Source organism: Mastacembelus armatus, chromosome 4, assembly GCF_900324485.2.
Source record: "Mastacembelus armatus chromosome 4, fMasArm1.2, whole genome shotgun sequence".
Lineage (NCBI taxonomy): Eukaryota > Metazoa > Chordata > Actinopteri > Synbranchiformes > Mastacembelidae > Mastacembelus > Mastacembelus armatus.
In genome coordinates this window covers 12,633,161-12,660,993 of record NC_046636.1, presented here as the reverse complement: position 1 = coordinate 12,660,993, position 27,833 = coordinate 12,633,161, and the positions used below count along the sequence as shown (strand labels likewise).

General features: G+C 41.3%; 1 protein-coding gene across 8 annotated transcripts in view; it reads right to left on the bottom strand.

Moving 5' to 3' along the window:
- Nucleotides 1-352: 352 nt before the first annotated feature.
- Nucleotides 353-27,833, bottom strand: part of slc5a9 (solute carrier family 5 member 9) — a 59,124-nt gene continuing 31,643 nt past the window's right edge. For 5 of the 8 annotated variants that reach the window (XM_026323069.1, XM_026323076.1, XM_026323070.1 and 2 more), the window contains 10 exons: nucleotides 27,305-27,469; nucleotides 27,055-27,160; nucleotides 26,475-26,555; nucleotides 26,131-26,336; nucleotides 24,712-24,847; nucleotides 17,591-17,698; nucleotides 16,857-17,007; nucleotides 16,472-16,640; nucleotides 10,417-10,632; nucleotides 9,724-10,230 (listed from right to left, as the gene is read on the bottom strand). In XM_026323069.1, the coding sequence (XP_026178854.1) occupies nucleotides 9,919-10,230; nucleotides 10,417-10,632; nucleotides 16,472-16,640; nucleotides 16,857-17,007; nucleotides 17,591-17,698; nucleotides 24,712-24,847; nucleotides 26,131-26,336; nucleotides 26,475-26,555; nucleotides 27,055-27,160; nucleotides 27,305-27,469 (1,650 nt within the window). In that variant the 3' untranslated portion in view covers nucleotides 9,724-9,918. Of the gene's footprint in view, nucleotides 1,010-9,723; nucleotides 10,231-10,416; nucleotides 10,633-16,471; nucleotides 16,641-16,856; nucleotides 17,008-17,590; nucleotides 17,699-24,711; nucleotides 24,848-26,130; nucleotides 26,337-26,474; nucleotides 26,556-27,054; nucleotides 27,161-27,304; nucleotides 27,470-27,833 lie in introns of those variants that run through there. The other 3 variants (XM_026323074.1, XM_026323073.1, XM_026323075.1) reach the window with 2 other exon arrangements.

The window sequence follows — 27,833 nt, the reverse complement described above, 5'->3', positions numbered from 1 at the left end:
GTTCCTAAATGGCTTGTTGCATCTGAGAAACTATACCAACAATATCCATTTATGGAATCCCTAATCAGCATTCAAACAAAATAAAACTGGAAATAGAAGTCATGGAATCTCTTGTGTTTTAATGGACACACCATTCTGGCAACATCAAAACCTAACCAACCAGCCACATAGCTCCACAAAATTTTACAGTTACTGTTGCACACTCTGCACTTATTAAGATACCACACTACATTGCTTTAAATGCCTAACATCACTGTGAAAAAGTGTAATATGTTGAACCCTGTGTCATGATTTGTGTATCAATTTGTATGGATCACAACCCCGTCTAACACAAGTGCCCAGGACACAGAAGCAGATTATACCAAAGTTTATTAAATGCAGTACAATGAATGAAATGTGGATCGTGGTTGAAGGCCAGTGGTGATGAGTGATGAGACCGGGGTGGTCCTCGGAGATGGAGGTGATATGTCCATCTCAGGTCCGCAGAGCAATATCTGACGGTGTATGGATCCCTCTGGGGCCTACCAGAGGCCGGGCTCTCTCCAGACTCGGAAAACAGGAAACAGGAGAAAACCAGGTTAATAAAGGAGAGACACAGTAACAGAAAACAGTGCTCGCACCCGAACCTCCTCCGGTGCGGGAGCACAGTAGGTGCCTGTGTAATGACAACGGTGACACAGATCAGTAATCAAACCAAGCTGAGGACATAGCACCCAAAACATTTCTCCTTGTCCCTTCAAAATAAAATCCTGGCACCAGAAACCTGGTTTCCGGGACCTGACACCCTACAATAACGCCTTTCCACAGAGTGGGCTGGAGCTCTTTTTAGTATCATTGCTCTTATCACCCCCGGTGTCAAGAGTTAGGATGGGACCCAAGTGCAGATTCAAAACAACGTCTTTATTCAAACACAAAATCACTGGAAGGCTGAGAAAACAAGGGGTCTCCAGGAACAAGCAGGGATCGAGCGGCACAGGCTTCCAGCCACGGACCTCGGAGGGCCAAAGGTCTGAAAAAAAAGGAAGAACACAAACTGGTGAGTACTAGGACTTCAGGTCGCAAGGTTCTTACTAACGGATCTTCCACTACCGCGTGGGTAAACGGACGAACTGGTGCCGAGGTTGTGCAGAGCCAGGGCTTTTATGGGAGTCGGTGAAGGGAAGTGACAGGTGGAAGCTCATCAGCACCTCACCGCCTCGGGCGACACACCTGCAAACAATCACGGCACAAGACACACACAGGAAAGAAAGGGGAGGAAAGCAAGAGGTGCAGAAGGGCCCGTACTGTCGCCTCATGACACCCGGAGTGTCTCTACATGTACACCGACTGGACAAAGAAACAACAGACATAAACAAGGCAATTTATTCACGTCCGGGAAGGGGAGAAGTACTGATTAGGCCAGGCCCACACTTCAAGTTCCAACCAATATCAAGAATGGGGTATACACAGGAAGGTGACGAAGACGGTATTGATGCCCAGTGATAAAAGGTCTCACACAGCAAGTGCATCCATCCACTCAGGAAAAAGGAGTGGAACCTGAAGATCAGGTTGCACACATTTATTCTCTACACCAGAGTCACAGCAATCCTGTGGATGATCCATATTGCAAATTTGGTCACTTTGGTCAACCATCATCAACATCATCTTGTAAGCTATACTGTGCCTCTTCTTTACATTTTTACCACATTGCTCTGCTAAATTATTATTATTATTATTATGTTATTTATTTTGTTTGTGGCACACTATTAATACAAAAACTCAATTATATGTTTATGCACCTAGGTTTTTATGTGCCCTGACAAAGACCTTGATCTGAAATTTTATCAGACAAAACAAAACCTTCCAACAGTGCTAATATATGTATTCTAATATTCTAATATGTATTCTTTTATGCCTTCATTTGTATCACACTTAATCTAAAGACTAACAGGAGTGTGTTGCTCTCCAGGTAAGCAAATCACTTTCTCTTGCAAGCGTGCCGTGTTGTGTGTGTTGTATAGTTCGTCTACAGACTAGCAACAGACTAGCTATAGTTTAACACACCTAAAAACCAACTAAACTCTAAACAATTCATTAACTGCTATATTCCAGTACTAGTCAAGTACTGCATAGCCTACTATTCATCACTAATAGAGGACAATAAAAACAATCCCAGGTTTCTTTTCAGCACTGTAGCCAGGATGACAAAAAGTCACAGCTCTGTTGAGCCCACTGTTCCCTTAGCTCTCAGTAGTGATGAATTTATGAGTTTCTTTACAAATAAAATCACAACTATTAGAGATAAAATTCAGCAGATGCTTCTTATACCTGCAATAAATGAATCTTCTACTACAGTAGCTCTCGAATCATCTGTAGGACCTCAGTTATGTTTAGACTGCTTCTCTCCCATAGATCTCTCTGAATTTATATCAGTAGTTGCTTCATCGAAATCATCAACGTGTCTCTTAGACCCCATCCCAACTAGACTGCTTAAAGACACCCTGCCATTAATGAACTCATCTTTATTAGACTTAGTAAATTTATCTCTAGTATCAGGCTACGTACCACAGGCCTTTAAGACTGCAGTAATCAAAACTTTACTCAAAAAGCCTAGTCTTGATCCAGGAGTCTTGCCTAATTATAGACCAATATTCAACCTGCCATTTATTTCTAAAATCCTAGAAAAAGCTGTTGCTAAGCAGCTATCAGACCACTTACACAGGAATGAACTATCTGAAGATTTTCAATCAGGATTTAGAGCACATCATAGTACAGAAACAGCACTGTTAAAAGTTACCAACAATCTTCTCTTAGCCTCAGATAATGGACTTGTTTCTATACTTGTCCTCCTAGACCTTAGTGCTGCATTCGACACCATTGACCACAACATCTTATTACAGAGACTGGAGCATGTGACTGGTATCAGAGGAACAGAGTTAAAATGGTTCCAATCCTATTTATCAGACAGATTCCAGTTTGTTCATGTCCATGATGAACCTTCCACATGAACAAAAGTTAGTTATGGAGTTCCACAAGGCTCTGTGCTAGGACCGATTCTGTTCACCCTGTACATGCTTCCTTTAGGCTACGTCATTAGAAAGCACTCTATTAATTACCACTGCTATGCAGATGACACTCAGTTGTATCTATCTATTAAACCTGTTAACACAAACCAGTTAACCAGACTTCAAGCCTGTCTAACTGACATGAAGGCCTGGGTGACCAGTAACCTTTTACTTTTAAACTCAGAGAAAACAGAAGTCATTGTATTTGGGCCAAAAAATCTCAGAAATAACTTTTCTAAAATTATAGCTACTCTAGATGGCATAGCCCTGGCCTCCAGCACTACTGTAAAAAACCTTGGAGTTATTTTTGACCAGGACATGTCCTTTAACTCACACATAAAACAAATCTCTAGAACCGCATTCTTTCACCTGCGCAACATTGCCAAAATTAGGAACATCCTGTCTCAAAATGATGCAGAAAAACTAGTCTATGCATTTGTTACCTCAAGGCTAGATTACTGTAACTCATTACTATCTGGATGTCCCAGTATCTCCATAAAAAGCCTCCAGTTAATCCAGAATGCCGCAGCCAGAGCCCTGACAGGAACTAGCAAGAGAGATCATATTTCCCTTATATTGGCTTCTACAGAATAGAATTTAAAATCCTTCTTCTCACATACAAATCCCTTCATAATCAAGCTCTTTCATACCTTAAAGACCTCATAGTACCATATTATCCCAATAGACCACTTCGTTTTTTTTCTTTTTAAAACTCTTGCAACATTTCATCTCCATAGTCAAATCAGTTGTAAATTCATTTTGAAATGTTTTGAAGAAATCCACTGGTAGATTTTGTCATATAAATCTGTAATACCTTCAGAAGTAATGGAGAAACAGCTATACAATTAGAAATATATTTTGCCTTGATTGAAAGTGAGGTCAGTATTAGTCATTACGGTAGGCAAGTACAAGGCCACAGTGTATCAGCCTGATTTTTGTTTGTTTGGTCTGCAGTACGTGGTATATAAGGCTAATGGAGTGTTAATCTGTGTGTATTTAGTGCACACTGAGCCACTCTCATATGATTGATTTTTCTCAAGTACTGTACAAGAACAGTTTCAGGGGTTTAAACCTAAACAGTGGAATTCAATTCTAGCAAAATTGGAACTTACAAAGCCCAGTCTGTGAATTATATCTTTAAAACTGTGAGCTAAAAATAGCTTCATTCTGACTACCCATTATACTCTCTGACTGATACCCAGTATACTGACCAAAAACTAATCATCCCAACCATTCATCTCACCGTATCTTGTAAAAAATCTTAAAATTTAAATTTTAAATCATTTTTTGTTTCATGGTCTCTGAAGCAGTAGGCAGTCCACCTGGATTTTTGTCCATAGAGTGAAGAACCATGTAGAGCTCTGATGCTACATGTTTTCTGTGAACTAAGTGAATGTGATGGCTGCAATGAGCAGGAGCACGGTGATTAAGTTGATGTATTACCAGGAGCTGTTATGGTTAGAGCTGACAGCTGAGGCCAAATATATTCATACAGACCTGTCTGGGGGAAGCAGAGGCACTGTCAGGTTTGTTTAAGTTGAAGGAGCTTTGTCACACTCTTTTATAATCTTTGTCTTTACACAGCCCTCTCTCTCTTCTTGGTTTTACTTCTTTGACACTACCTCAACTTAGGTGGGCTGTAGAAACTATTCTTCACCCTCTACACCTCTCCTTTCATTTTTCTTTCCTTTATTTTTCCTCCCTTTCTTCCCATCTTAGGTGTAGACATAATTACTGTATAGGCTTGAGTCAGTCTTCAGTTACCCCTAACATGCTGCCTTTTAACTCTGTCCAATCATGTGTTTGTTTGCATTGTGTGAGTGAGTATGCGTATGTGGCCATCTAAAACTGAAAGTACATACATTTACATTATGCATGTATTTGAACAGAGTGTGGCTCTGAGAGTGTTATTTCTCTCTCTCTTTCAGAGCATCTAAATAAGAATAAAAGCAGATAAAAGGGAAGAGAAAAACCAATGTACAAATGCACACAAACACAAAGCAGTTTTCTGAAATGAAAGATGCACTTCTGACTCCACTTCACAGATGCCTGAATGCAAAGAGCCATGATTAATATCTGTGATGTTTGGACACTTATCCTGACACTTCCAAACTTCAGAATGTTTCTGTGTATACTCAGCTATTACGTAGGTAAGGTCCTAAATCACAGAGACATGCTCATGTCTCGTGTCTTAATTTATTTTCAATTCCCATAAATATAGTTTGATTCCACCTAATATACTAATAACATATGAATATTGCTTAAAAAAGATCATGTCATAATTTTATCACTGTCATCAGTTTTTCTCAGATAGTGTTAAACCATTTTGTGATCCCATAGAAGTCCCACTGATGAACTTGCAATGTATCTTGGAGTACAGTACCACTGTCAGTAACTGAGCTGTCTCAGTAAATTGAGCACTGAATGCAAGGAGATTATTGCCACAAGCTCATTGAAAGCGACATATAAGAATTCATCACTACAAGAGGCAGAACATTTCAGTAGTAGATTCTACATTTAGAATGATTTACATTATTGCCCCCAGGTCATTGTATGTGATTGTGTAGTTGTACCAAACAGACACCATTAGGAGCTAAGGGTCATGGAAATTGTCTGAAAGTTATATAAAAACAAATAAGTGGATCTTGGGATCATTGGTTTGGTCAAGCTGGATCCTGGCATTTTAAGATTTTTAACTTGAGTATCAGATGCTTTCACCCTAAATATTACACTGAATCTTAACATATATACACACTCTCCCTTTGTCACTGTCCATTCAAAAGTAAGCTTTGGAGCCAATTATACTGATCCCGGTTCAGTTCACATCATGAGAATCAAGTTTGCTGATATTTCTGTGGTTCTGTCCAGGGACACAAACCATGGATCCTACAGTTTCATGTGTGTTAGAGTGCTCTGCTGCCAAATAACCATCTGTTTATATTATATAAAATGAAATAGTCCTTAGGAAATAATGTACTTTTCATCTTACTACTTATGTTCACTGTTCACATATTCAACTGCTACCAAATCTATTTTTGTTAGTTTTCATTCAGTTGGCTGCAGCAAATGAAATGAAAACACAGGAACTAAATCAGTGTCTTGGGCCTGTGTTTTCTGACCCAATGCTCCTTCTAATATGAAATTCGTTTATTTAAAACCAGCATCACCTAACATCTTCCTTCGCTTGTTTCTTTATTACTAGGTCACTAGAGCCTGTTTCAGTATCCAGGGATCAGATCGTCAATGCCCCACCTAACACACCCATCATTTGGACTGAAAGTCACCAGGAGGCTTTAAATGAGCTTACAGACTGTTTGACACACCCACCCATTCTAGGGTATCCTGATTTTGCACAGCCATTTATACTCCATTGTGATGCCTCACAAGATGTCCTAGGAGCGGTATTGTGTCAACAACAAGCAGGCAAAGGAATTCCTAGCTTTAAATTGGGCAATATGTGAGCGCTTTCATGACTACTTCTTTTATGCCCCACATTTTATTGTTTACACAGACAACAACCCTTTAACATATAGACATATGCAAACAACAGCAAAATTAAATGCCACTGGTCATCGCTGGGCAGGGGAATTGGCTGATTTTAAAGTCACAGTCAGATACCGGCCAGGTAAGAAAAATTCTGATGCTGACGGCATGTCTAGGCTACCTCTTGACATTAACCAGTTCATGACACAGTGCACAGCTGAGGTAAAACAAGATGTTATAAAAGCAGCTGCAGAAAGTGTTCTGTTACAGAAGAAGAGCATGTGTTCTGAGAACTACATTATCAGTCAAAATGCCAGTCATCTAGTGCAAGACATGTCTCCCCCTGCTGGTAAGACTCTGTCACCAGATGAAATCAGTCAAGAAAATGATGCTGTGATTGGGCCTGTCCCGAATTATAAAGTTAGTGACTATCGGTACAAAGGTCAAGCCTTTAAGGAAGAGTCACCTGAGAAAAAGATTCTTCTGAGACACTGGAACAGACTTCAGGTGAATGATGAAGGTGTCCTCTTCAGGCGAGTAAATGGTAAAGATCAGCTCCCCTTTCTGAAAGAACACCACAACATTGTCTTCAGAGAACTTCACAAAGAAATGGGACTTTTGGGGGCAGAGAGGACATTAGGACTGATAAGGGACAGATTTTACTGGCCCAGAATGCAAAGTGACGTTGAACATTTTGTGATGCTTGCCTGTGAATGCCTTAAAAGAAAACATCCCAGTAAAGCCAACAGAGCTTCACTGACCTCCATTACCATTACTTACCCCTTTGAGCTTGTGTCCATAGACTTTTTACATCTGGAGACATGCAAGCATGGATATAAATACATCCTGGTGGTAATGGACCATTTTACATGCTTTGCACAAGCGTATGCGACGAAGAAACAAGTCAGAAAAGATAGTGGTGGACAAAGTCTTCAATCACTTTGCCCTGAACTTTGGCTTCCCTGTGCGAATCCATCATGACATGGGACGTGAATTTGAAAACCAGCTGTTTTCCCAGCTCCAGAAGGTCTGTGGTCTTCGTGGCTCCCACACCACACCTTTTCATCCGCAGGGAAATGGCCAGGTAGAGCGTTTTAACGGAACGCTCCTCTCAATGCTGAGGACTCTCACAGACAATAAAACAGACTGGAAAGAATCACTGTCCAAGGTAGTGCATGCGTACAATTGCACTCAGAGTGAGGCCACGGGGTTCTTGCCATATTATTTGTTGTTTGGCCGCACCCCCAGACTCCCTGTAGATATCCTGTTTCATCTACCAAGTTAGGATCAGCAAGTCAGTTATGAGTAGTATGTGCAAAAGTGGCAGTCACATATGAGAGAAGCCAATGAAATTGCATATACAACAGCACGGAAAGAAGCTTCAAGAGACAAGTACTACTATGACCAATAGACACGTGGTCTACACCTGTATCCGGGTAACAGAGTCCTGCTTCATAATTTTAAAGAGAGAGGAGGACCTGGTAAGCGCTGTTCATACCGGGAAGATGCTGTGTACATAGTAGTAAGCCAGAAGAGCCCAGACATACCCGTGTATGAAATTAGACCAGAAAAGGGAGGTAAAAGTCGCAGAGTGCACAGGAACCTACTTCTCCCATGTGACAGGTTACCAGTGGAAAAAGGCCACTGGATAAGCAAAAGAAAAAGACACAAACATGGTTAAGAAAGCAACAGTCATTACAAGCAGATACAGACATAGACAGTCAAGAAGAAGGTGTTCATGTGTGGAAGTCTCCACGCCTGCATAGCTTTGAAGACAGCAGAACTCATACTCAGACTCCAGAGGCTGACACTGGGGATTAACAGCTAGGGGAACCCCAAGCAGTAGGTAATCAGCCTGAAGCACTGGATATGGCAAGAGAAGAGGAAGGTGAGCTGCAGGAAACACAGGACCAACCAGACCAAGAGTTACACAGTGAGCATTCCTCTGGTGAAGAACAGAAGACAGAAGTCCTGACGCAGAGGAGGAGTGGTCAACACCCTCATCTAACAACGTCTATCCACAGAGAGAGCGTCGGCGGCCTAGGGTCATCACCTCAGCTGGGACAGCCAACTATGAGACAATTGGGTATAGATCATATGGAGGTGAGTGCCCCACCTACATGCTCCCAGAGACTGTGGAGACCATGGGCGTCTGACATCATACAGGCAGCTTGTTAAAGACTGTAGTAACACTGACACAAGCATTTGGAAATGAAGATGACAGACTAGACAAAACAGCTGTGCTGGGGTACAATTCATTTAGACTAAGATAACAATATGACACATTACAGTGTCTACTTATAAACAATATCTTAGTATGGTAACAGACAAAGTGACAATGTTGGCCGAATATGTGTCTGGGTACAAAGGTAAATGTATTCACTGTATGGTGAAATTATTTATTCATCTTGGAAAAAAATGTGGTTATCCTCCCACAAAAGTTGGCATTGATTGAAAAAAAAATGCACTAAATATAGTGCAACATGTATTCACTCGAAAGATAACGCCATTAGTGTGTGTAACCACAGTAATTACTCAAAGGACACTGTTTTGAGTGAGTAGGTTAAGGGGAAAAAAGATTAAGCATTTTTTCTTTTATTAAGCAAGGAAGGGTGTGGCACCAAGGATATATAATACATAAAAGGTACCCCCCCCCCCCACAACTTTTTTTTTGTTTGTTCCACTGCTATTTTGTTGAATTTATGGCTGGTACTGTTGTGTTATGCATTGTGCCACTTATACAGGAAATAAGTCACCTGTAGAATTAATGTAAATCATAGTGTAATACATACGTTACGCCACTTGATGGCAGTAATGGCGTGTGTAACACATAACTATTGTGCAAAAACAGTAAATAGTGTTAAAGAGCAACATGATACTGGTGTGGAGTTGAAGACGCCATCTACCAGCTCAGTCATGTCTACCCATCTGGACAAGCCTGCAAGCATGGTGTGGGTCATTTCCCCTGCCTCTTTTCCTCCTCATCCTCCATATCACGGACTTCTGTAGAGAAACCTGCCACCTTCAAAAGTTTTGTACGGCCTCTGCTCAAAGTGACAAAAGACAAAGGAATATGCAACCAAGTTGAAGATAGATTGGTGACTGTTTGTGTGGTGGGGCCCTAAAGATTTATGACAGCATGGACATCTCTGTTTGGGACCACATGACAAGGCTTTCCTTTCAGTTAATTAATTAATTTAAAAACAAGGATCATATTTATTAAGGAAAAACACATTATTTGATACATTTTCATTGTGTGTACCTATGCCTTTCTTTTAATTAAAAGTGGGAAAGAAAGTAAGCATCAAGCGCTGCCAAGCCTTCTTTTCATGAAACATTTTCAAAACAAACCAAATGCAACTGTACTAATTACTTGTTCAGGATTTCAACATTAGGCAAAGTATCCCCATAGAAAAACATTCACAGCAAGCAGCAATAGGGCATTAACATTGCAGACTCTTCTCCAGAGTGGCTCTTCTTGCAGTGAGTTCAGTTCACTGTTTTCAGCAACTGGTGGTGTGGAGCCAGAACTCGGCCCTGTCAGACCACAGAGCCGGAGAACAGCTCTCCACAACCAGGAATCTGGCGAGTGATCAAAGTGAGAGTTGATATCAGAGTTGACCGAGTCAGACGCTATCCAGGTACCTGCAAGGTCAATCCGATGCTCCTGGCTATATCTGGACCACCAAGTCAACCTGTAGAGCTGGGTAACAGTAAATTAGTCAGTCTCTTTGATATTCCCTTAGTCTTAAAGTATAAAAAACTATCCTTGAAAACAAACCCTTTTCCATTGAATTTATTTTTTAGTCCTTGTTGCAGGTCCAACTGGAGAATGTATATTCTCTAACCAATTTATACCCACTATTTAACAGATTATATAATCACTTACATGTTCTTTAGGTATTGGAGGAGTGGCCAAGCTGACAGCAACAATGATAAGGCAGGTGAGTGCCATTAGGATGAGTGCAAAGTAGAGATAATGGACATTAGCCAGAACAGCAGGCCGACGATCAGGCTGCCCACAGGACGGAGGTATATAGGAGAACTCTAGGATCATACGGAGTAGGCCTACTACCAGTCCAGTCATCAGACCCCAGAATGCACCCTAAGACAGACACAAAACCACAATACATATAAGAGTTATAGTAATGTAAACCTGTAAACATAGCTCCGGTTTTAGTTTATTTGAAAATTAAAACCATACTAATCAGCAATATGGCTGTGTGACGGAGTGGACCATCACTAAGCCAACAGGAACAACCATAGCCCAAATACATAGTATAATTTTCAGTCATTGAGCACATTTACACTTATTCACACATATATGAACATTGCAATTATAAACTTACCTTTGCCATAATTTTCTCACCAATCACCAACATTCCACATAGGCTTCAAGGGTGCACACTTGTCGTTCTATTTATCCAATATTTCCATAAGATCAAACATTCGCAAACCATTCCATTACAACACGTACTGCATTCCATTCCTGAATTTCCTGTCTCAACCAGAGCAAACATGAGTTCCGGGTATATATAGCCCCACCTAATTAGTATGGGATATGACGTCAGAGGGTTAGAGGCCTTAAAAGACGCCTCATTCCATTGAGAAAGTGTGGTGGAAGAGAGTTGGATAAGCTGTATGTTATATGTGCTAAACGATCGACTGTGCGTCACAAATGGTGAATGTTTCTGACTGAGTGTTTGTTACAAACAAAAAGGAAGGATTACTGAGAGACTTCTTTGTTATTCTTTGCATGGATATTATAGAAGAATATCCTAACGAAATACTTTGCTTTGTTTGCTGTACCTGACAAGGACAATTGCAATAAAACTTTTAACATCTAAAAGCTACGGACTCTGCCAAGGTTCTTTCGGATAGGACCCCGTCACAGGCTGTATTTGATATGTTTGCGTTTTTTAACCACTTCCATACCTCCACAGGTATGTCATCAGGACCCACTGCCTTTCCACTCTTGATCCTCTTCAACGCATTCCTCACTTCATCCTTACTGATCTTTGCTACTTCCTGCTCCACAACAGTCACCTCTTCTACTCTGTGCTCTCTAACATTTTCTTCATTCATCAACTCTCCAAAGTATTCCTTCCATTTTTCATCACACTTGTGTCAACTGTCAACACATTTCCATCCCTGTCCTTGATCAACCCTAACCTGCTGCACATCCTTCCCATCTCTGTCTCTCTGCCTCGCCAACCTGTACAAATCCACCTCTCCCTCAGTGTCCAACCTATCATACAAATCCTCATACGCCCTTTGTTTGGCCTTTGCCACCTCTACCTTCACTTTACGCTGCATCGCCCTGTACTCCTGTCTGTTCTCCTCTGTCCTCTCAGTGTCCCACTTCTTCTTAGCTAACCTTTTCCTCTTTACACACTCCTGAACTTCCTCATTCCACCACCAAGTCTCCTTATCTGCTTTCCGCTTTCCAGATGACACACAAAGTACCCTCCTACATGTCTTCCTGATCACTTTAGCTGTAGCTGTCCAGTCATCTGGAAGAACCTCCTGACCTTCCAGGGCCTGTTTCAGCTCCTCCCTGAAAAGCCACACAAAGCCACACTCTTCCTTTTTCAACTTCCACCACTTGATCTTCTCCTCTGCCCTTGTCCTCTTCATCTCCCTTACCACCAGAGTCATTCTACCCACCACCATCCTATGCTGTCTGGCTACACTCTCCCCAGCCACTACTTTGCAGTCACTGATCTCTTTCAGATTGAAATGTCTGCACAAGATGTAGTCAACTCCACTCTTATAAGTCACCCTATGCGCCTCCCTTTTCTGGAAAAATGTGTTCACTACAGCCATTTCCATCCTTTTTGCGAAGTCTACCACCATCTGTCCTTCTGCATTCCTGTCCTGCATACTAAACATACCCATCACTTCCTCGTCACCGCTGTTTCCCTCACCAACATGTCCGTCTGCCCCAATCACCACTCTCTCACCACTAGGGATTCCCATGAATCACCTCATCCATCTCCCTCCAGAATTTCTTCTCTTCTAACTCACATCCTAATTGTGAGGCATAACCACTGACAACATTCAACATCAACTTCCAGCTTCAGACTCATCACCCTATCTGACACTCTATTCACCTCCAGAACATTCCTGGCAAAAATCCTCCTCCTCCTTCAGGATAACTCCTACTCCATACCTCTTTCCATCCACACCATGATAAAACAGCTTGAACCCTGCTCCTAATCTATAAGCTTTGCTACCTTTCCACCTGGTCTCCTGAACACACAAAGATATCCACCTTTCTTCTCGCCATCATATCATCCAACTCTCTAGTTTTCCAAGACATAGTCCCTACATTCAAAGTTCCTACTCTAAGTCCTACACTCCTGCCCTTCCTCTTCTCTCTTTGCCTGTTCATGTTCATACACGCCTTCCCCCTCTCCTTCTTCAACCAAAGTAGTCCAATTTCCACTGGCACCCTGTAGGTCAACAGCACCAGTGGCAGTAGTTGTTACCGATCTGGTATGGAAGTCATATTTGGGATACGCATGTTTGATTTGGCTTAAATTTTACGTATGATGCCCTTCCTGGCACAACCCTCTGCATTTACCTGGACTTGGGACCGGCAAATGAAGACACTGGATTGGGCCCCCTTGTGGTTGCATTGTGACCAACAAAGGACCAGACTTATAAATTTATTGGCATTGGACTCCCATGTTAATTTATTGCAGGATTTTGAGCTGTGCAACCTAGATAGGTAATTTTGTAAATCGCTTCGGAGGACACATTTCTGACCCCACAGACATATTTTTCACACCATCAGAAATCTTATCTCTCAGATCTTGACTCCCACTAAAAATGCTTTAATTGCAGTTTTCCTTCACTTTCCTCATTTTCTTAATGCTCCTTTCTTGCTCCTTCATACAATCAGTATATAGTTCCCAGCTAATCAAACCATCTGCAGCTGTTTAGCAGACAGCAACGCGGTTTAACTCAAGCTTGTTTCAGCAGCCAGCAAGCCAACGTAATTTCTTCAGAAATTGCCTTTTCTAGTTTATTATGGCATATTGTGTAAGACAAAATTCTGGTCCCCAGAGATAACTGTTTGAACTGCAGGAGTCTCCTGCTGTAAGCTTTCTTTGTGGAGACATCTTTTGTTTTAGTGAATTGTACTGAACAGGGGTTTAAAAGCCCAAAGAGCCAAGTCATCAAATCAACCCATCAAAGAAGGCAACAAACCTGCCACAAAACCGAGAAAGTTTTTTACAAGATTGTGCTCTGAATTCCAAATGAACCCTCTGGGGTCTGAGGGGGTTTTGGGGGCCTGGACAAATTTTGACATGTCCTGACATTTGTGCTTTTTTCAGTGTTTTTTAAACTTATTAATGTCTAAAGTATAATAACAAAATTGGCTACAATAATATGTGAGCAGCAAGTAATTCTTATTTTTATGAGACAAGTATTCGCTGAGATTCTGGTTGTTTTATGTATGCGTCTGTGAAGAGAAATGGCAGAGACAGAAATGTCCGAGAGCGCACCCTGTCGGCTTTCTTTATTTAAAAAAAGCACAAGGTTTTGTTGTTATTATGATGGTATACCACTAAAACTAGACCCTTTACAGATTTGAATGATATACTTCTTTTATCTGTACGATCAGAATTGACGGAGTAATTTAAGTTTGTTTCGTCCTTATCAGAAAAAGATGCGTTAAAACGCGCCGGCGCATTCGTCGACCCCAGAGGGTTAAGCATCCCTCAAGGATCTCAGGAAGCTTCTTATAACACACACTACACACTGTAATCAATCAAGCATACTCATACTGTGATCAGTATGAGCATGCTTGTTAACAAAAGCCCAAAATGCTCATAAAAATGGTTGTTTCAACATCTGGAATTAGCTTGGTATTTCTGAGCCTAAGGTAAGGGAATACCCGGCCACCCTGAGAAAGAAGCTCAGACCACTCGGGTTCAAATAGGGGAGGCCATTCCTCCCAATCACGCCCCTCCAGATTTCACTGTCACTGCCCACATGAGCACTGAAGTCCCCCAGCACAATGATGGTCCCATTGGAGCACCTTAACAGTAGCCCTGACAGAGACTCCAAAAAGACCGGCCCATAGGCCAAAACAACAGTGTTCCCCGAAGTAGCAGGGAAGCAACCGATTTTCATTCAACGGGGAAAACTCCAACATTTGGCGGCCGAGCTGGGGTGCTATAAGCAGAGGCTGGTGCCCACTGCCTCTCACCACAGACAACGCCAGCGTAGACTTCAAGGAGTTGGGTTCCAGAGCCCAGGCTGTGTGTGCAGGTGACTATCTCTAGTCAGTACCACTCAACCTCCTGCACAACTCAGGCTCCTTCCCCCAAAGAGAGGCGACATTCCATGTCCCTAGAGCCAGTTTAAGCGTCCAGGAATCGGGTCCTCGAAACCCCCGCCTTACTACTGCCCGATCCACAATGCTCCGGCCCTTTATGGAGTCTCTTGCTGGTGGTGGGCCCACAGAACAGAGGCCACAGGCAGGTTGAGAGGTGGCCTGTGATGTATAATCTTATAAACTTTTTACACAACCATGTCACAGGAGTCTCCTTCAGAAACAATGAACCGATTTGTGGTATTTCACATTTAAGAATTTTGATTATAATTTATCTTACATATATATAATTTTGCCCAAGACAAGTCTTGACATGAACTCAACTATTCTGACTATTCTGGTCTTTAACCCTGTGGGGTCGACGAACGCGCCGGCGCGTTTTGACGCATCTTCTCTTGATAACGCCGAAACAAACTTAAATTACTCCGTCAGTTTTGATCGTACAGATAAAAGAAATATATCATTCAAATCTGAAAAGGGTGTAGTTTTAGTTGTATACCATCATAATAACAACAAAACGCTGTGCTTTTGTTAAATAAAGAAAGCCGACAGGGTGCGCTCTCTTTCTTCTCTGTCTCTGTCATCTCTCGTCACAGACACGTAAATAAATCAACCAGAATATCAGCGAATACTTGGCTCATAAAAATATGAAATATATGACTAGAAAGTTTGAAATGTTTTCTTTTAAATGAAACAATTCAAGTCAAAAACAAATCATCACTTTTTATTTAATCCGTATGAACGTAAGGAGTACGTTTTTTCCTGTCTCACCTCATTACAGGTAATGCGGTCCCGCCTTGTACACTGTCCACTGTTCACATGTAAATAATCTCAGGTGAACCAGGTAAATATGTGCACACCCCCGAGAAATGACACAAAATATCAAACTTCATCATAGAATTTACTCACTTTTTCTGCGCGTTTGGATGATGGTGCGTTACGCACGTGAAGCGGCGCTCCTTACATTCCACACAGAGACAAATAGTTTAGCTTGTCCTCAGAGTAAAAACACTGATTTTAACTCAAATGAGGATCGTTTGGCTCCTCATTGTTTTGTATTGTGCTGCACTAATCCGTCCGTTATTAGACTTTAGACATTAATATGTTTAAAAAAACACTGAAAAAAGCACAAATGTCAGGACATGTCAAAATTTGTCCAGGCCCCCAAAACCCCCTCAGACCCCAGAGGGTTAAATCAGTGTATTGTTTACTGTGAATGAGTGAACAAGATGACTTTCACATCATTTTGAAGTAAACACTTTAGCCTACAAGATGCAGTTCTCCAAAGTCTTGTTTGTCTTTTATGGTCTTATTTCAGAGACTAAAAAATTGTAGTTTTTCACTAACCATGCATAAACAATGTTTTATTAAAAACAAAATCATGTATAAACTTATATATATTATACAGATATTATTGATATATATATATTATTGTAGCCCATTTTGTGCTGATTACAGTGTTATCAGACTTTAGACATTAATATGTTTAAAAGCAACTGAAAAAAACACAAATGTCAGGGCATGTCAAAATTTGTCCAGGGCCCCAAAACCCCTCAGACCCCACAGAGTTAAACTTGTATGGGTGTGTAAGACCTACCTGCTCATTGGCACGTGTCCAGAAGATAGCCATTAGGAATACAGCAGTAATAGGCGGAGCTAGAAAGCTGGTCACTGACTGGATGTAATCAAACAGTTGTCCACTATTGGCTGTTTGAATAACTGGAATCCACAACAGACTAATACACACTAAGACCAGGATAAATACCCTAAAAATACACGCATTAAATTATGTTAGCTTCTTTGATTAAAAGCACGTATGTTTAACATAGTTTTTTGAACAAGCATAATTATTTTAAATTTGAGAACAGATCTGTGTTCTAAATATTCTAAATATTCCCCGAATAGAATACACACATTACTATACAAAATAATAATATACAAAACTTACAAAAGTAATGCTTCTATTAAAATTTATGCCCCACCTTCCAACAATCATGAGTTCCCTCTCAGACGCTTTAGGCCTGGCTCTGTGATAGAGGTCAAGTGTAAACAAAGTAGAGCTGCTGTTAAAGATAGATGTCAGAGATGACATCAGAGCAGCTAACATTACTGCTAGCATCAGACCCCGAAGACCTGCACAGAGAAAAGGATCAAAGCAATTATGTGATTTCTTTCTAAAACAATACATTTTTGTTATTAAATGGTTACTTTAACATTAAAATGTAATATAAATATAAGTATGTAAATTAAATTGCAGATAACTGTATATGTATTGTATATGTAGATTAAAACAAAGTCACAATCAAGGCTAGCTGTCCATGTGTTGTAAGACATTACATTTCAAGGGACATTATGCAATAGCAGTGGTGGCTTTAATGGTTAGAAAGCAGCATGGTACAACATAGTATGTTCCGGGACCAACAAAATATAATTGGGTGGAGAACAAAAAAAACAGCATGTCTAAAGAAGCATGCATATTCTTTTCAAGTAGCCACAGCCATGGTGATCGGCATGTAGGGGTCCAGTGTTAACAAAAATCCATTTCCTGAGTGAGTGTTACTTTCAGTGTGTGTGTGCCAGAGTAGACAGTACTTTATATCCAGTAGTACTTTATATAGCACATATGCCTTCTTGTTTGGGAACTTAGATTACTCCACTGGTTCAACTCTGAAATAGACTAAAAAATTTTGTGTATGTGTGGCCATTTGTGACTCACCCACAGGCATTAGCTCTATCACCAGTTTAGGGTAGGCGATGTTAGAGCAACCAACTGAAGCGCCACATATTCTCTGGCACACCACTGGATCCACACAACCTACCTCATCTACAAAACACAAGTTAGGGAGAAAATATGACATTTAAAACCATAGCAATAGTGTTGAATAAATGCAAAAAAGCACAGCAGAAAATAACTTTTTTCTGTTGAGACCATAAAACTGTTGAAATTGAAATAAAGCTGAATAACTTAGCCAAATAATGCTGCTAAAAGTCTCTCCAACTTCCTCAGGCACTGAGTAGTGTCGTACTTTTAGTGTCGAGAAAAGAAAAGAAAGAAAAAGTACACTGAGAAAAGAAGTGGCGTTCCACAAATTTAGAGGAATTTTATCTAGCCTGAAAAAACAGTCTATTAACATATAAAGAAGCTCTCCGTAAAGCCAGAACTGCACACTATTCATCATTAATAGAGGAAAATAAGAACAATCCCAGGTTTCTTTTCAGCACTGTAACCAGGCTGACAAAAAGTCACAGCTCTGTTGAGCCCACTGTTCCCTTATCTCTCAGCAGCGATGACTTTGAGTTTCTTTACAAATAAAGTCTCAACTATTAGAGATAAAATTCAACAGATTCTTCCTATACCTGCCATAAATGAGTCTTCTACTACAGTAGCTCTTGAGTCATCTGTAAGACCTCATTTATGTTTAGACTCCTTCTCTCCTATAGATCTCTCTGAATTTACATCAGTAGTTGCTTCATCGAAATCATCAACGTGTCTCTTACACCTCATCCCGACTAGACTGCTTAAAGACACCATGCCATTAATTAACTCATCTTTATTAGACTTGGTAAATCTATCTCTAGTATCAGGCTATGCACCACAGGCCTTTAAGACTGCAGTAATCAAACCCTTACTCAAAAAGCCTAATCTTGATCCAGGAGTCTTGGCTAATTATAGACCAATATCCAAACCTACCATTTATTTCTAAATCCTTGAAAAAGCTGTTTCTAAGCAGCTATCAGACCACTTACACAGGAATGAACTATTGAAGATTTTCAATCAGGATTTAGAGTACTTCATAGTACAGAAACAGCACTGTTATTAAAAGTCACCAACGATCTTCTCTTAGCCTCAGAAAATGAACTTGTTTCTACACTTGTCCTACTCGACCTTAGTGCTGCATTTGACACTATTTACCACAACATCATATTACAGAGACTGGAGCATGTGACTGGTATCAGAGGAACAGAGTTAAAATGGTTCCAATCCTTTTTATCGGACAGATTCCAATTTGTTCATGTCCATGATGAACCTTCCACACACACAAAAGTTAGTTATGGAGTTCCACAAGGCTCTGTGCTAGGACCGATTCTGTTCACCCTGTACATGCTTCCTTTAGGCAATGTCATTAGGAAGCACTCTATTAATTACTACTGCTATTCAGATGACACTCAGCTGCATCTATCTATTAAACCTGTTAACACAAACCAGTTAACCAGACTTCAAGTGTGTCTAACTGACATAAGTGCCTGGATGACCAGTAACTTTCTACTTTTATTTCAGAGAAAACAGAAGTCATTATATTTGGGCCTAAAAACCTCAGAAATAAACTTTTTAAAATTATAGCTACTTTAGACGGCATAGCCATGGCCTCCAGCACTACTGTGAAAAATCTTGGAGTTATTTTTGACCAGGACATGTTCTTTAACTCACACATAAAACAAATCTCTAGAACTGCATTCTTTCACTTGCACAACATTGCCAAAATTAGGAACATCCTGTCTCAAAATGATGCAGAAAAACTAGTCCATGCATTTGTTACCTCAAGGCTAGATTACTGTAACTCATTACTATCTGGATGTCCCAGTATCTCCATAAAAATCCTCCAGTTAATCCAGAATGCCGCAGCCAGAGCCCTGACAGGAACTAGCAAGATAGATCATATTTCCCCTATATTGGCTTCTCTTCATTGGCTCCCTGTAAAATACAGAATAGAATTTAAAATCCTTCTTCTCACATACAAATCCCTTCATAATGAAGCTCCTTCATACCTTAAAGACCTCATAGTACCATATTAACCCAATAGACCACTTCGTTTTTTTTCTTTTTAAAACTCTTGCAACATTTCATCTCCAGAGTCAAATCAGTTGTAAATTCATTTTGATATGTTTTGAAGAAATCCACTGGTAGATTTTGTCATATAATGATACCATATCATTATAATCACCTTAATCATACCTTAAAGACCTCATAGTACCATATTATCCCAATAGACCACTTCGCTCTCAGAGTGCAGGTCTACTTGTGGTTCCCAGAGTTTCCAAAAGCAGAATGGGAGGCAGAGCCTTTAGCTATCAAGCTCCTCTCCTGTGGAGCCAGCTCCCAGTCTGGGTTCAGGAGGCAGAAACTCTGTACTTTTAAGGATAGACTTAAAACATTCCTTTTTGACAAAGCGTATAGTTAGGGCTGGCTTCCGGTAACCCTGAACCATCCCTTAGTTATGCTGCTATAGGCCTAGACTGCCCGAGGACCATCGGTGCACTGAGCTCCCCTACCCTAACCCTCCCCTCCCTTCCCCTCTCCTCCCCCCTCACATGTATATTCCACCACTGTATGTCACTAACCTTGTGCTCTCTCTCTCTCTCCCTTAGTTTGTGCTCTCTCCCTGTACCTTCTGCAGGTGTCCCTGGTCCTAGAGCTGTATATTGCTGATGTACAGTTACTGGCCCCACCAACCTTCAGTGTCTATTTGTTGTTTATTGTTGCTGTTCTTTTCTCTCTGCTCAATCCACTCACCCCGTCCGGTCGAGGCAGATGGCCACCCAAACTGAGCCCAGTTCTGCTGGAGGTTTTTACTTCCATTCTTCTTCTTTTCCTTTCGGCTGCTCCCTTCAGGGGTCTCCACAGCAAATCATCTGCCTCCATTTAACCCTATCCTCTGTATCCTCCTCACCCACACCAACTATCCTCATGTCCTCCTTCACTACATCCAAGAACCTCCTCTTTGGTCTTCCTCTAGGCCTCCTTCCTGGCAGCTCTAACCTCAGCATCCTTTTACCAATGTATTCACTGTCCCTCCTCTGAACATGTCCAAACCATCTCAATCTGGCTTCCCTGGCTTTTTCTCCAAAACATCTAACATGAGCTGTCCCTCTGATGTACTCATTCCTGATCCTATCCATCCTTGTCACTCCCAGAGAGAACCTCAACATCTTCAGCTCTGCTACCTCCAGCTCTGCCTACTGTCTCTTTCTCAGTGCCACTGTCTCTAAGCCATACAACATCGCTGGTCTCACCACTGTCTTGTACACCTTTCCGTTCATTCTTGCTGACACTCTTTTGTCACACATCACACCTGACACTTTCCTCCACCCGTTCCAACCTGCTTGCACACGTCTCTTCACTTCTTTTCCACACTCTCCGTTGCACTGTACTGTTGACCCTAGGTACTTAAAATCCTCCACCTTCGCCTCTACTCCCTGTAACCTCACCATTCTACTTGAGTCCTTCTCATTTACACACATGTACTCTGTTTTACTGTGGCTAACCTTCATTCCTCTCCTTTCCAGAGCAAACCTCCACCTCTCTAGATTTTCCTCCACCTGCTCCCTGCTGTCACTATGTGGACCATGATGTTTGCAGATGACATTGTCATCTGCAAAAATCATGGAGATTCCTGTCTAACCTCATCTGTCAGCCTGTCCATCACCACACCATAACTTCATTGTGTGACTCATCAGCTTTATTCCTCTGTAGTTTCCATAATTATGCACATCCCCCTTGTTCTTAAAGATGGGCACCAGTACACTTCTCCATTCCTCAGGCATCCTCTCACTCTCCAAGATCTTGTTAAGTAGCCCAGTCAAAAACTCTACTGCCACCTCTCCTAAACACTTCCATACCTCCACAGGTCATCAGAACCAACTACCTTTTCACTCTTCATCCACTTCAACGCCTTGCTCACTTCATCCTTACTGATCTTTGCTACTTCCTGCTCCACAAGTCACCTCTTCTATTCTGTGCTCTCTGACATTTTCCTCATTCATCAATTCTTCAGAGTATTCCTTCCATCTTTCTTTTCCATTCCTTATCTGCTTTCCTCTTTCCTGATGACTCATCAAACAGCCTCCTACCTGTCTCCCTGATCACTTTAGCTGTAGCTGTCCAGTCATCTGGAAGAACCTCCTGACCTCTCAGAGCCTGTTTCAGCTCCTCCCTGAAAGCCACACAACACTCTTCCTTTTTCAACTTCCACCACTTGGTCTTCTCCTCTGACCTTGTCCTCTTCATCTTCCTCACCACCAGAGTCATCCTACACACCACCATCCTATGCTGTCTGGCTACACTCTCCCCAACCACTACTTTGCAGTCACTGATCTCTTTCAGATTGAAATGTCTGCACAAGATGTAGTCAACTCCACTCTTATAAGTCACCCTATGCGCCTCCCTTTTCTGGAAAAATGTGTTCACTACAGCCATTTCCATCCTTTTTGCGAAGTCTACCACCATCTGTCCTTCTGCATTCCTGTCCTGCATACTAAACTTGCTCATCACTTCCTTGTCACCTCTGTTTCCCAGAATTTCTCCTTCCCTTCTAACTCACATCCTACGTCCTGTCCACCTTTAATACCACGACTGAGGTGAGACCCTTGAGCAAGGCACCGAACCCCCAACTGCTCCCCGGGCGCCACAGCACTGGCTGCCCACTGCTCCGGGTATGTGTTCACTGTTGTGTGTGTGCACTGGGAATTGGGTTAACCCTCTGGGGTCTGAGGGGGTTTTTGGGGCCTGGACAAATTTTGACGTCCTGACATTTGTGCTTTTTTCAGTGTCTTTTAAACATATTAATGTCTAAAATCTAATAACAAAATTGGCTACAATAATATGTGAGCAGCAAGTTTATACATTATTGTGTTTTTGAGAAAAAAGTGTTTATGTATGGTTAGTGAAAAACTACAATTTTTTACTCACTGAAATAAGACCATAAAACACAAACAGAACATTGGTTCACAAGACTTTGGAGACCAGCATGTTGTAGGCTAAAGTGTTTACTTCAGAGTGCTGTGAATGTCATCTTGTTCACACATTCACAGTAAACAATACACTGATTTAAATTTTCTAAGACACTTTTTGTCCAGAAAGGCCATATGCAAGAGGGTGTGTCTGAGGATGAATAGTCATGTGATTTACCTGAGAACACAAAAGAAGCACTGAACGACCAGACAAAGACGCGCATAATGAGCCTTTCAGTCAATGTTGATGGGACGGATTAGTGCAGTACAATACAACACAATGAGGAGCCAAATGATCCTCATTTGAGTTAAAATCAGTGTTTTTACTCTGAGGACAAGCTAAACTATTTGTCTCTGTGTGGAATGTAAGGAGCGCCGCTTCACGTGCGTAACGCGCCATCATCCAAACGCGCAGAAAAAGTGAGTAAATTCTATGATGAAGTTTGATATTTTGTGTCATTTCTCGGGGGTGTGCACATATTTACCTGGTTCACCTGAGATTATTTACATGTGAACAGTGAACAGAGTACAAGGCGGGACCGCATTACCTGTAATGAGGTGAGACAGGAAAAAACGGACTTCTCCTTACGTTCATGCGGATTAAATCAAAAGTGATGATTTGTTTTTGACTTGAATTGTTTCACTCAAAAGAAAACATTTCAAGCTTTCTAGCCATATAATTCTTATTTTTATGAGCCAAGTATTCGCTGAGATTCTGGTTGTTTTATTTACGCGTCTGTGAAGAGAAATGGCAGACACAGAAAAGTCCGAGAGCGCACCCTGTCGGCTTTCTTTATTTAAAAAAAGCACAACGTTTTGTTGTTATTATGATGGTATACCACTAAAACTAGACCCTTTACAGATTTGAATGATATATTTCTTTTATCTGTACGATCAGAATTGACAGAGTAATTTAAGTTTGTTTCGGCCTTATCAGGAAAAGATGCGTCAAAACGCGCCGGCGCGTTCGTCGACCCCAGAGGGTTAAATGCAGAGCACAAATTCCGAAGATGGGCCATATAAGTCACTTTCACTTACCTGTGGGGCATAACCCCTGACAACATTCAACATCACACCTTCAACGTCCAGCTTCAGACTCATCACCCTATCTGACACTCTCTTCAACTCCAGAACATTCCTAGCAAAATCCTCCTTTAGTATAATTCCTACTCCATTCCTCTTTCCATCCACATCATGATAAAACAGCTTGAACCCTGCTCCTAATCTATAGGCCTTGCTACCTTTCCACCTGGTCTCCTGCAAACACAAGATATCCACCTTTCTTCTCTCCATCATATCAGCTAACTCTCTAGTTTTCCCTGACAAAGTCCCTACTCTAAGTCCTACACTCCAGCCCTTCCTCTTCTCTCTTTGCCTACGAACACGCCTTTCTCCTCTCCTTCTTCAACCAAAGTAGTCCAATTTCCACCGGCACCCTGTAGGTCAACAGCACCAGTGGCGTTTGTTGTTAACCCGGGCCGCGTCCGATCCGGTATGGAAGTCATATTTGTGATTCGCATGTTTGATTTGGCTTAAATTTTACGTCGGATGCCCTTCCTGACACAACCCTCTGCATTTACCCGGACTTAGGACTGGCACATGAAGACACTGGATTGTGCCCCCCTGTGGTTGCATTGGAGGTTTTTTCTTCCGATAAAAGGAGTTTTTCCTCTCCACTGTCACTAAGTGCTTGCTCATAAGGGATTTGTTGGGTTTTTTGTTTTTGTAAAGTGCCTTGAGATGATTTGTATTGTGATTTGGCACTATACAAAAAAACTGAATTGAATTGAAATTGAATAGAAAAGAAAAAAATAACGAAACAAAGAAGTTAAAGAAGTTAATAGAAAAAGAAGATAAGGTCTCAGGGCCTGTGTTGTGTGTGTTAATATGTGTGTGATTGAGACAACTCCATAAGTAAGGGTCTTGTTCACTCTTCTAGACTGAGAAAAAAATTTAACACGTACTTGCAGCTTAAACAGCAATTGTTACAATTAGGAGCAATTGTTTCAATTAGGAGCTTCTACTAGAGTGTTGGGTTTCCATGAATAAATCAAACTGGTGCACAAGGAACAGTTAGCCTGGTGGTTCAAAAGAGAGATGCAGACTGACCTGGAAATAGTGCTCTGCTGATCATGCCTGGCATGACGATGAAAAACATGGGCAGCAGTTTGAGATAGCCTCCCAACACACTACCTCCTTTGGCATGAGACAAAGACTTGGCTGACAGAGACCTCTGAACTATAACCTGTGCAACACGAAAAAACACACAGTACATTTGTCTTTTAATGAAGTACAAAACAGGTATCAATGACGATATAAAAATAGGCAGGTTGTATGTTTGCTTTCTCTGGGGGCACCAGGATCAGGCATGTGCTTGGGTGTGACATCCATAGATCAACACATTATTGATAGCACAGTGATGAAAGATAATCATGAACCTTTGGAGAAGTTTCTTAGTTTTCTCAGATAGAAGAGACGTTGCTGGGCTTTTGCTATGGCCGAGGTGGTGTGACTGCCACAAGAAGATTTTTACACTTCCCTGTTAGTTGTGAGCCAAGCACAGATTTGGATTATAATAATGTAATTGGTTGGATAGGATGGAGAATAGTCAATCGTCTAAAGTGTGGAGCTCCAGCCTATTGTCCAATTGCATATATGGCTATTCAAATCCAATGTTGCATTTTTGTTTGGGGTTTATTCAGCAGGATTGTGTTAAAGGCCAAACTTACTTCAACAAATACAGCACTGCATAAGTGTTTTTGTGCTCCAAGTGTTCTAACAGTGTTTAAAGCAATATGGCAATTGCATCCTTTGTTAACCTGTTCTTCCGAAATGCAAACTGGTACAGGCTGATTTTGATGTTTTGACCAGCCCCCAAGACATCAAGCAGGATTGGTGCCACAGGCCTGTGGTCATTTAGGCCTGTGACAATGGGACAGGAACAACTGACATGCGTCTGAAACTTGCTAGGACCCATGATGTTGACAGCGACAGGTTGTAGACCTCTAAGCTGGATGGTCAGAACCAGAACAGAGTCACTGGAGGGCATAGGGGCACCAAAGTGTCATTGCCCTTGTCAACTGGCATAAAAGGTTTACTTCCTCAGAAGCAACCGTTATTGCCTTATTCCCTCACATACTTGCCAAGGGTTTCAAATGGCCTTTGTAGTGGAGTTTGGCTGAATTCTTGCCTTCTCTGTCCTCGCTGTGCTTACAGCACTGCTATCTCCAGACTTGTACACTGCCTCTTTGGTTTTAATTAGTAGTATTATTTCATGTGTCATCCAGGATTTCTGATTAGGAAATTTGCACATTACATCTTGGAAATAAGCTGTGCGTAAAAAATACAGAAAAACAATAATACCGTGAAATACTACGCCAGTTGTGAGAGTGCTGAATGGCTGTGTCTATGCATTTTGCAATAGACTTTGTATTTGTTCACAGTTAAGTTGTGTTGAAGCTTTTTCAGAGAACTTTTCATTCAATCAATTCAAAAATCATATGGATTAGATATGTGTGCTTAAGTCACCTGATCTGTGCACCAGACCCATGTAGCTAGTACGGTGAGCCCAAACACCAGTCCTGGCCAGGGTAAGTCCCCTGACATGGGGTCTCTGAACATACGGAAGGCATCATTACGCGGAAGGTGGCAGGTGGCGTTGGTGACCGTAACTGAAGGAATGGCTGACATATAATGGTTCACAAGGCCCTCATACCAGCCAACCTTGGAGAATGCTGAAAACACACACTACTATGAAAAGAAAATATCATTTATCATCAGTCATTTGAAAAATAAAAAAGACAAACATTTTTCCACAGAGAATGTCTCCCGTATGTTGGAGCTATCTGTGAGTGAGACGGTGTGCGTCCTACCTATGAACATTAGGGCCAAGGCTCCCCCAACCATGATCAAAGTCTGGAGGGCATCAGTGTAGATCACTGCTGCCAAACCACCTCCACACACACACACACACACACACACACACATTATTTCAGATATTAGTTCATGCACGTAGACTTGTCCCCTACATTTTAGGACACAAAGCTGGCATTATGTGACCTAGCAGTCAAAGAAATTGCATGACTTTGGAGAAAAGAGTAATATATTGCAAAAAAGTAAAATGCTATTTTTATCCCTTCAGCGTTTTACAGTCATATACTATCAGCAGAAGCATCGCTGACAATCTGATTGACAATAAGGCAAGACTATCAAAACACCTTAGGCAAGTAATAAAATCCTTTGAATCTACTAGATTGTAGATTGCTGGTATAAACAAAATGACATTATAAGTGACAGCTTGGTTAATAACATGGCAACCTTGATCGCAGCCTCAGTCTTTGTATCACTGTCAATCAGCTTTCTTTTAACAGTAAAAGACCAAATCAGTTTTTCTGTTTATCTATGCTCTAGATCAATTCAAGGATGTAGAATTGTGGGTGTATCTGTGTTTACCTGCCACAGTGTAGGTAGCAGTGACCAACAGTAGTGTGCCTGTGGACAGATAGAGATCCCAGCCCAGTGACACCTGAATAAACAATGCTCCTGAAAAAATGTCTGTCTAAGTAACACACGCACGCACGCACACACACACACACACACACGCACACACACACAGATGTTTCTTTTGTGTTCTGCTGGCTTGTTGGACTAATAAGTCTTTGACAGATATCCATCCATAAAATTATAAAATTGTATGTCTTACAGATATTTTGGTGAAGACGTAAAGGATGAGTGACAGTACAGACATATACATGCGTATCCTCTTGCCTCCAAAGCGTTTGGCAAGGTATTCTGGCATGGTCAGCACACCAGCAGAGATGTAGACAGGGATGAAGATCCAACCCAGAGCCACTAGGACCCATGCTGCCTACAAACATATACAAATGTATACATTTGTACACAATTATGTAGAGACACTTCCAGGAGCATGCTGACTAGACTAATACTGTAGGGGTGAGCTCTTTTCCTATCTCCTAGAGAGAGAAAACTGGAAGATGCCAAATATTCATAAGACTAACAAAAAAAATGTTTAATCTACATGTGGGGCAACAGTGAGGGCTTAGCAAGTGAAACACATTGTTGGAGGGCATGGCTAAGGAGCTGAAGATTTAACGGGGCTCTCACGTTGTGATCTCAGTTCCAAGTTCTGGGTTAAAGCACGATAGTCTTAAGGATAAAAGAGTTTACTCAGGTAAAAGTCAAAAGTAGCACTAATATTGCAATTGGCAACA